The sequence below is a fragment of the Pteropus medius genome, unplaced genomic scaffold, assembly GCF_902729225.1.
Source record: "Pteropus medius unplaced genomic scaffold, Ma_sr-lr_union100, whole genome shotgun sequence".
In the NCBI taxonomy this organism is placed as follows: domain Eukaryota; kingdom Metazoa; phylum Chordata; class Mammalia; order Chiroptera; family Pteropodidae; genus Pteropus; species Pteropus medius.
The window spans coordinates 5418849-5429955 of NW_024347790.1; the positions used below are offsets into that span (position 1 = coordinate 5418849).

The following is an 11107-nucleotide window of genomic DNA, read 5'->3' on the forward strand; positions in this document are numbered from 1 at the left end:
ATTTAGTGATTTGCCCAAAATCAAAGGCAAGTATCAGAGTTTGGATTTGAACCCAGGTAGTCTGATGTAGAGCTTGTCTTCTCAGTAGTACGTATCATTAGCTTTTATTGCAAGTTCTTTGAGTAAGTTTCATATTTTCCTAGCCATAACTTGCTCATATCCCAAATATCCAATTTCAAAACATGGTGCCATCTGTATAGTAGTTATTCCCTCAATAACTTGATTGATGGTCTTTTTTCAACTGCTAAAATCATCTTTCTATCTATTCTCTAAATTTCCCAGAAGAATAGCACTAATTTGCAACTGTGTTCTAAGCATTTTACATATAGTGTATCATTTCATTTTTACCATAACCCCTTGCGGCTAAAGTAACTACTACAATTATATCTTATTGCTTCTGAGTCCTAGAGAATTTAAATAAGTTGCCCAAGGTCATATACCTAATAAGTGGTAGAGTCAAGATTTGAATTGAAACCCACATCTCCAGTGCCTACAGGCTTAACTAGTGGGCATTCCTGCCCACAGTTTCTGTTCATTACATACTCATTAAAAGAATCTGATAATATCATTTCCTGTTTCGATTAAAACATATTCTTCTGTTATTTGTTTTCTATACTCTTTCAGGTAAAATAGATCTTAAATCTAAACGAAGTCGAAGCTCTTAACCCTTTATCACTTTCATAAAGAAAAAGGTTTATAATTTATCAGTTCTTCCTTCTTACTTGACTAGGAAACAAGTTTCCTAATTAATTTTAATTTGGCAAAAGAAATCAAGTTACGGAAATGCTATTAAGCCAATGCATGTTTCCAAAGGCATCTTGACAAGAAAATGACACATAAAGAGGTTCTTCCAATATGACAATTAAGAAATTCAGAATCCTTTGTCTTTACCTAGCCTTACAGGAAGTGCCAGCCAAATCCATCCAAATATCATCATCATGTGATTGAGATATACTTGCTATTGAACAAATTAGAAGCTTTCAAAATAAAATGAAGTTACCCCATGTAGGCATGTCATAACTAGAAGCTTCATTTTTATATCAGATCAGTGCATACTGAGGAGAAAAAAATAATGGCACCAAATTTGGTAATCTTTTATAATGTTAAAATGAGACGTTCTGCTGAAAAGTGGTTTTCTTAATAGGTAATAATTACTCTCAAAAGAGAATAAACCTAAAGAATAAACTGTTGGAAGATAGCAGTAAAGAAATGCCAAATCTATTCAATGCACAGCCCTTCAAAAAGCAAATAAAAATGATATACTGACAGACACTTCTATCAAGTATCATGAGGAAATTTAATTTGACTTCAGAGGCTCTCTGTCTGTGCTTGCTATCTGACAACTTTGTGGAAACTTTTGTTCTCTCTCTGAGCATGCTTACATTTCATGGCCTTTAAAACTTGCAGACACAAATAGCCAGCACCTTGAAAATCTGTGGGAAAGAAAATGAAAATACAAAAAGAGATTGAGGGCATTTCAACTGATAGTCATTATGCACCCTTCTATTTTAGAGAGAGGGACAGGCAGAAATGATAGAGGATGTGGAGCCAAGCCTAAGTAAGTCTACTCTGAAGAAGGGAGCATTTTGCTATTTTGAAAGAGAGGCATATTGCATTGCATTTTTATAAAGCCATTAGGCAGCTTCATTTTATGAGCAAGGAAAAAAAAAAAAGACTAAAATTGGCTACAATTTAAAGCAAGGAGTGAATTCAGATCACTTGAAGTGGGAAATTGTCTTTTGTCATTTGACCCTAGTGCAAGTGAGTGTGATTCTACTGAGGGCACCGGAGCTGTAAAAATATAGCTGTCTTTTAAAAGTATTAACTGTCTTTTCTAAAAAGAAATGTCAAATGTATTACCTTATAGCATAATAACTCAAGGAAACATTTTCAAAAACTCAAGATTATAGTTAATAAGATCTAAAAGGCAAATTAGAATCTTTACTGTCACCAACACGAGAGTGAAAGAGTGTCTGCGAAGCATGATGATGGGCACTGAAGGGGGCTCATACATTTCGGCATTTTCAATGCCAAGTAACAATGGTGATTTGAACAAAGTACATTTTGATACTGAATTCACACTATTGGACACTAAGTGGCCCCCAGTTTTCAAAAACGTGCAATTGTTTTAAAAAGATTTTAAGGGAAGAATAAATATTAATGAGAGATTTCTACTTAGTGCCTGATTTTAACTAATTATTATATGAAATATGAAATCTGTACCTTAATAATATTAAGAACTTGTAATCATAAAGCCTGTACAAGCAAAACTGAAGTATTAAATTGAAATGTGCAAAATATCAGGAGGCAGAGGGCATGGGAGAGATAAAACTCTGACATATTTAATGAATGCCCACATTCCAGAGTACTGCATCTGGTAATGTTTAATTAACGTATAATAGATGTTACAAACTTAATTGAATGCATCAGATCTAATATATGAAAGTTAAGTAACTTTTAAAATGACCAACAGAAAGCTATAAAACAGTCCAAAATCAAAGCAACAAAAAATTCTGCTTTTATAAACTGTCCCGTGAATGTTGTTGATCATTCCAGAGTCACATATGAATAAAGTGAACTGGTTTAATGATTTACCATTAAATTCTAAATATGCTGTGGCAGTTGAGACTTTAAGTTTTATTATTCGTTTTAAAAATTTTTGAACTTTGTACAAGAGGCTCGAGTGACTTTTACCAAAGATTTTGATAGATATAAATAGATAATTCTCAATGAAGCAAATGAAAGTTTATAAATGTTTGAAAGTGGGTCTACTCTGAGCTGCTAGATAAAAATGAATCTATTTCTGAAAATATAATTCAACATAAGGTTTCGTAAATTTGTGATATAGTACATAGTTCCTGGAGAATTAATATATTTCTATTAATAATTTCAAGAGGCTCAGCAACTTTTCACCTTTATGACTCTCAAGTAGGAATATTATTTTCTCCTTACAAAAGCAAACTTAGATATGCTAGAGTTCCAGAAATAAAAATCCCCAAGACCAACTTTGCAATGATGGCTTCTAAATTCTCAGTCATAGCTCTGCATTCTTAAATTTTAAAATGGGTAAAATTTCACATTTTCATGCATTAATGCGTCACCCAGGAATTGAGTTTCTGATTTTTCTGTTTCACTGTAGGATTTTGTAAGACCAAAATTGAATATGCAAATTAGAAGAAGCTAATGGGATATACTTTGAAACTTAATATATGAAAGTGCCCATCAATAAATGATTGGAATGATTGGATAAAGATGTGTTATATATGGTGGAATATTACTCAGCCATAAAAAAAAAATGAAATCTTACCATTTGCAGTGACATGGATGAACCTAGAAGGTACTATGCTAAGTGAAATAAATCAAATGATGACAAATACAATACGATTTCACTTATATGTGGAATCTAAAGAACAAAGTAAGTGAATAAACAAAATGGAAACAGACTCATAGATACAAAAAACAAACTTATAATTGCCAAGTGGGAGGGGGATTGAGGGGCTGGATAAAAAAGGTGAAGGGATCAAGAAGTACAAATTGGAAGTTACAAAATAGTCATGGGGATGTAAAGTACAGCATAGGGAATATAGTCAGTAATATTGTTATAACTATGTATAGTGCCAGATGGGTACTAGATTAATCAAGATGATCACTTTGTAAATTACATAAATGTTTAATTGAAAAATAAAAATTAATAAAATATATATTTAAAAAAGAAAGAAAACTTACCCAGAGTTCCCTAAATAATAGATGGAATTGCCAGCTTTGATGCTGAGCTTTGCATAACATTGTCTTATACTGAAATAAAGATGCTGCTGTGAAATAATAGAATATTATCATCCCCAGTGAATGATATATTTTTAAAATTGATTTTCACGAGATAGCCCTAAAACGCGAACATTAAATTGTCCTACATCCTTTCAATGATGTAATATCTTCACTACACTGGTTTTCAGTAGTTGCTCTGATGAAAGTAAGTACTAGGGGAAGTAAGTATGGGATGGGAAATGAAGATGGTGGAGTTAGGTCTGATGTAAAGGATGGAGAATCTGAGCAATGTTTAATAGGCTCACCCTCCAAAAGAAAGTAATTGTGACTGTTTAAGAATGAAATAATTTTTTATCTATTTGTGTATATTAGTTTTTTAAATACCTGCAACGGTGTTAGAATATTAATACATAATAAGTTTTTTGGATTTAAGTACATAATAAACTAAAATATTGCTTCCCACCTGGGGTGCCGTAAGTAAAATTACTGTGACACTAAGCATGCTGTGACCTGAGTTACATTAGTAGCCTATTGACAGTGACTGAGAGTGAAGAGCTTGGTTAGCTTGAGTTCAGTTTGCTGTGCAAACTTAAAACTAACCTTTTAAATCAGAATTCCTAACTTTGTAAAATGTATTAAATTTATATCAGTGAACACAATTAGTTCTTTTCCCACTGCTCTAAATATTTGACTTTCAACATTAGATTAGCACTAAAACATGAAGAAAAAAAAAGGTACATTTTAAGTCTGATGTAAACATGATCTGTTTTTGAGATAGAAGTACATTAGTTCTCATTTTATATGCCATACAATTTAAGAGCTGAGCTATGAAATATTTGGGTTATTTCTTCACATCCAATATAGAATGAATAGATTCCACACTTTCAGACACTTTCAGTTACTTCTTAGCTATATAAGGAAAGTTATTATTGTAGCTAATTGGGTTATACCATATTTTCCTTCTTCAGGATATTGTCTTAAAGTTTGCCCCATAAAATGTAGTCTAAATGCACTAGAAATCCTCAAGGATATAAAAGGCAATAAGATGAAGGAAAACCTAGATGTTCTTATTTAATCAAAGGTAGCTTGGAATTAAAAAACTTATATTCTTCATGAATGAGTCACAGTTCTGAGTAGTTTGACACATGAAGTCTAGGTATATCTAGGTTGTGCAAGCCACATATTTTCGTATTTTCCAGATATGAAAACAAACAATTCATGATGTATAAGCATCTAGCATCAGAATGTCAAAATATATAAAGCAGTCCTAACGAAATTGCAGGGGAATAGATGAATCCACTATTATGGCTAGAAACTTCAACACCCTTCTATCAGTAATAGATATGCAGGCAGAAAATCAGTAAGAACACAGTTAGACTGAAGAGTACCATCAACCAACTTCATGCAATTGACATCTGTAGAGCACTTCATCTAACAAAAGCAGAGTGCACATTTTCTGAAGTTCACATGAAATATTCACCAGATAGACCAATTTGAGACTGTAAAACACACCTTAAATAATTTAAAAGAATAGAAATCATAGAATGTCAGCTCTCGAGCCACAATGGAATTAAGGTAAAAATCAATTACAGGACTATAACTGGAAAACCCAAGAATACTTGGAGATTAAACATCAGATTTCTAAATAACATATAGGTCAAAGATGAAACCTCAAGAGAAATTTTGAAATATTTTGAAACAAATGAAAAACAATGGTATAACCCAATTAGCTACAGTAAAAACTGTGAGACTCAGTGAACGCAGAGCTTAGTGGGGATGTTTTGGCATATATTAGAATGCATACATTAGAAGAGAAGAAAAATCAAAAATCTAAGTTTCCAGTTTAGAATACTAGAAAATTAAGAGAATTTAAATCCAAGTAAGCAGAAGAAAATAAATAATAAAAATTAAAGAAGAAATTAATGAAATTGAAATCAGGGGATGAATAGAGAAAATCAACAAAACCAAAAGCTGATTCTTTGAAAAATTGATACAATTGGAATCCTTCTGGCCAGGTTAACTAAAAAGAAAAAAAGAAGGGAAAACATAAATTAATACTATCAGAAATAAAGGAACACCATCATTATTGATTCATTGTTATTGAAATGACAATAGAGGAATATTATGAACAACTCTGTGCCCACAAATTTGACAACCAAAATGTACCAGTTCCTTCCAAGACGCTATCTACCAAAACTTACACAAGAAATAGATAATCTGAATAGGCCTATATCTGTTAAAGAAATTGAATAAAACATTAAAAACCTTCCAAAACAAAAAAGACACTAAGCCTAAATGGGTTCACTGACAAATTCTTCCAAACATTTAAAAAACAATTATGCCAGTTCTTTATAATTAACTCAGTTGTAGGAATCCTTTCACAATGTACATGTATGTAAAATATCAAATTATATGCCGTAAATATATTATTATTTTATCTGTCAATTATAACTCAAAAAATCTGGGAAAAAAATATTTATGGGAAACGTACAGCTAAATCAAACTTAATGGGGAGAAACTAGATACTGTCCTGCCAGGAACAAGACAAGGATGCTTCTCTCACTCCTATTCAACATCATCTTGGAAGTTTTAGCCAATGCAATAAGACAAATGAGGAAAATTAAGAATTTACAGATTGGAAAAGAGGAAATAAAATTGTATATTTTGCAAATGACATAATCATCTATATAGAAATTCTCAGTGATGCAACAAAAAAGTCTTGGAACTACTAAGCAATTATAGCAATGTTGCAGGATGCAAGGTTGAGACACAAAAGTCATTTGCTCTGTTATCTACCTGCAATGAACAATTGGAATTTGAAATTAAAAACACTGTAACATTTACATTAGCAGCAAAAAAAAAGAGAGAAATACTTACCTGTAAATCTAAGTAAGTAAATACAAGGTCTGCATAAGAAAAAGCAACAAATGAACAAACAAAACAACAGACTCATAGACACAGACAACAGACTCATAGACACAGACAACAACAGTATGGTGGTAACCGGGGGGAGGGCACAGGGGCAAGGGGAGGATGAAGAGGGTAAAGGGGGTCAGATACACGGTGACGGAAAGAGACTAGACTTTGGGTGGTGAGCATACAATGGAATATACAGATGATGTATTACAGAATTGTGCACCTGAAATTAACATAATGTTATTAACCAATGTCACCCAAATAAATTTAACTTAAAAATTACTATTAAAAAGGACAAACTTCATAAAAGAAGCCTCTTGTACTATTAATTCACCATTAATGAGCTAAAAACATATATCTCGGTAACAATGCTAAAAAATACTTTTAATAGAAAATATTTTAATAGCCTCAATTTAGAACTACAAATAAATATTTAACCTAAGAAAGTGTTTGTATATATATATGTATATATGTTTGTCTATGTATATATACTTGATGAATTTTGATCATGTCTGTAAAAAAAAAAAAAATCCAGTTCTGTTTAAATGGAGAGATCTTTCACATATTAATACCATGGAGGAGAATGGAAGTTGTTTATTACTCAGAAAAAAAAATAATGTGGTGACTTTGAGAATAACATTTCATTTTGTAGTTATTGCCATTCACTACTACTGTGGTCAGTGTGAGAATCAGAGCAACTGAAAATGAGGTACAGTATCAATTAGCCCACAATACCCGCTATATATGCAGCATACAAAATGTTTTATTTGCTTGAAACTGACAGACAAGTTTGAGCAAATTGGGAGAAAAGGAATCCACTTTCAGAATTAATGCAAAAAACTTTTTTATCACTTTATGCAGAAGTCACATCTCCAGGTGAATATTTTGAATCACATGATCATGGTGATGGTTTTTTGTTATTGTTCAAAGAATTAAATGTTAATGATATATAACTCACAAAATGTAAATGGATTGTGTTTAATTGTGTGTGCGTGTATTTGAAGAAAGAATGAAATTTGTGCATTGTTTAAATACGTGCTGCATTATACTACAAAATATCATTCTACTCAAAAAAATTATATTAATCTATTTTAAGGTATTTGCCAGCACTTCCTGTATGTCAACTCATCATCAAAGAAGGCTACACTGCAAGAATCACTACTTCCCAATACTTCCGGGCAAGCCTCAGAATGTGTCCTGTCGGGTTCTGGTTCTGCATGATTGATCCCAGTCGTATGGGAATATTAAAGGTACAAAAGGAAGACAGAGATCTGTGTTTCACTAAAATATTCATAGCATGTGCTTAAATATTATTTTGGGTAACATAACACCTGATTAATGCTGATTTCATTAATTTCTCATTTCTTTCTGGGGCAATGGGAATTTGACAATCAGTGCTGTCATTCATCTTAATTTCATTCAAAATTTATTCATTTATGGCTGCCTCCTGAACTCAGTTATGGCACATGGTATTTAAAAGATTATCTAGAGATGTAAGAATTCTACATGTATCTTTTAATAACAATGTAGATTAGGGACAATGAAGAAATGTGATAAGAGGGATAACGATGAAGAGAATTTTCTTCCCCAGAGTAAAGGCAAAGCAAAATTAAAATTTTAAATATGTATCAACTCACACTAAAAACAACATGCCTGCTCCATTTTTATCTAATTTAAATCAAGACTCTGCATCAAACACAAATGTCTTTTAGAAAACGGATTTTTGCATTTGTACTTCTCATTGTATGAAAGATCAATGAGCTTTTCAGTTTTCATGAACCAATTTTGAAGTCTTGATTTCTAATTAAAAGACTATTTATCAGCACACAACACTTAGTGTTATCGTCTTGAAATTATACAATCTCTTTTTATTGGAATAAATCCAATTGGAATTTTTGTCTTTAACTCAAACATTGACCCCTGTTAATAACAGTTATTATTAAGTGATTCCTGTCTTTCAGGCTGTGTATTATAAACTTTACACGTGTTATCCATTTTTATTCCCACATTCACCTGATAAGGTAGCATATTTTTTTCCCAAATCTCCAATAAAGAAACTGAGACTAGCAAAAAAAAAAATCCAATTTCAAAAGTCTAGTCTCTTACCCAGCGTTGTTTCTCTGGTTTTATGCAGTTCTTCAAAGTCTAAGGAAAAACAAGAGAAAGGAGAAAAAGGAAAAAGGCCTGATCAGTCTAGCCATTGATGGAAAAACAGAGCTCTTATCAAGTAAAAACATAAACATGCAAAGAAAGTGAAGAATTTATACTGATTCTATGTGAATGTCTGTTTTCCCAAAGAGAAGTCAGTAAAACCAATGAAGAAAGAGATACACTTTAACAGTTTAGATACATGTAAGTAAATGCAGATCTTGTGAAAATTTTGGATTTTTTTCATTGTTTTTACATACAATATGTGACTGTTCAGTAGATTAGCCTATTGCTGATGCTAAATATTATCCAGGGTAATTTATAACCACAATACATTATTTTTACTGAAGTTTTTAAACATAGATTGCTATGAGTTAAGAAAACACCATTCAATGGTTATTTGTTTCTCATGAAAGCAAATACATAAGGAAAGGCCGACAGACATTTCTAAACAGATACAAGCAGGTTTTAGTCCCTTTCCAACAAAAAGTTGCTTCTTCAATTAACTGTTCACCAGCCATCAGTCAGTGCTATAGACCAAAAGTTTTTATTCCCCAAAACTTGAATGTTAAATCCTAACCACGGGAGTCAGCTACATTAGTTCCCCAAGTTAAACAGCCCACTGCTGCTTTTGCCATTTCTGTGAACCTTTGCAGTGGAAATGTTGGCCTCAAGTCTTGATTTCTAGTATCTTGCTTTTTTCGGTGATTACTGGTTTTCTAATTAGAGGGCAGCAGTTAAGTGTAGTGATGCTTTTACACCCCTGGCAGTCTTAAGAGTGGTCTACTGGAAAGAATAGTGGAGGAGAATTCATCGTCAGCCTGATATCAGTTTTTTATAGAGGAGTTGCCCTAACTCCAAATTGTCTTGGGAGGTTTGACTGCCACCGTGGCTTTCACGTCCCACCTTCACAGGTGACCCCAGCCATTCATAGTATTCTCCAGTGTTTGATGCAGATTATGCGAGGATTTCTCTTTCTTCTGTATTACAGATCGTAAAGATATAGGTTAATTTGCTATGATTGGGGGCTGTCTTTCCCAGCACGGGGAGAGAGATTGTCTGAGAAAGAAGCTAACACACAGAGGGATTCAGAACTAAAGGAAGAGGAAGAGACAGAATGATACCTCCTCTGTTTAAATCCTGGATCCTATTTTGCCTGAGCCAGTAACATTCTCTTTGTGTGTCTTGCTACTGAAAAAGTCCTAACTTTGGGTTTACAGAAACCCACAGTAAACTCTTTTCATAATGTTTCCTATGTCACTGATGGATCACAGGTACTGGGCAAGTCTTACTTTCTCACCTCTTGCTCTGGAGAAGCTTAGGTTATTCCCAAACCGGAAAACTTCCTGAATGTACAATATGTTTACATGTGAATGAACTAATGAAGCAGAAACACATTCTTTCTTCCCTCTATATCAAGCTTCCAGCAACATACTCTTCTTTCACATGCAACTTTTTCTTTCTTATAATTTCTACTTTGTGAATGACAGTGCCATATTTTACTACATTTTCTAGGGCAAGGGTTTTCAACTGATGTGTTGCATTTGAAAAAATTGTCTGTAGTATGACATGGGGAAGTTTGGTTGACAGATTATTCCTTATGAGAGATCTGATGACTTATATTTGTGCGTTTATTTTCTAAAGAACTTGAGATCCAAAGTTTAAATACTATCATCTAGAATTGTGATGAAGAACCTCTTATTTCTAATATTAAAAAGAGATTTTAAAAGAATAAAAAGAACGATAATATCCAATGGTCACTATGAGTGTGGAAAAAGAGATATTCTTATCCATTGCTATCAATTAGAAAGAACATTTTGGCAATTAAATTCTTTATAATTTTTATATTATTGAGCAAAACATTTTACAACTAGAAATATAAGGAAATAAAGATAGATGTGAACAATGTTTATTATAAGGTTTTGAATCTCACTATTGTTTATCATAGTAAATCTTTGAAACCATCTGAAGTCAAATATCCTGATATTAGTGAAATATAATATACTCATTCTTACTATGAAACACCGTGGAAAAATTAATACTGTAAATGAATGATTAGTGATAAAGATGCTTATGATTCATTAATAACTAAAGCAGATATTAAGAAATATGTATTCTAGAATGCCATTTATAATATATATCTAATTTTGAGTATATTAGTATGTGTATATATATTAATCTACGTAAATATCTATATATCAATATCTATATCTACATATAGATATTGATACCTATAGATATGTCGATACATATATATCAGTACGTGTGTGTGTGTGTG

At 32.3% G+C, this 11107-nt stretch overlaps 1 protein-coding gene across 1 annotated transcript in view; it reads left to right on the top strand.

The window, feature by feature from the left end:
* The window catches only part of MALRD1 (MAM and LDL receptor class A domain containing 1), a 477766-nt gene that overhangs the window by 340590 nt on the left and 126069 nt on the right, over positions 1 to 11107 (top strand). The window contains 2 exon segments of the mRNA XM_039877626.1: positions 7778 to 7810; positions 7813 to 7931. Of these exon segments, the coding sequence (XP_039733560.1) occupies positions 7778 to 7810; positions 7813 to 7931 (152 nt within the window).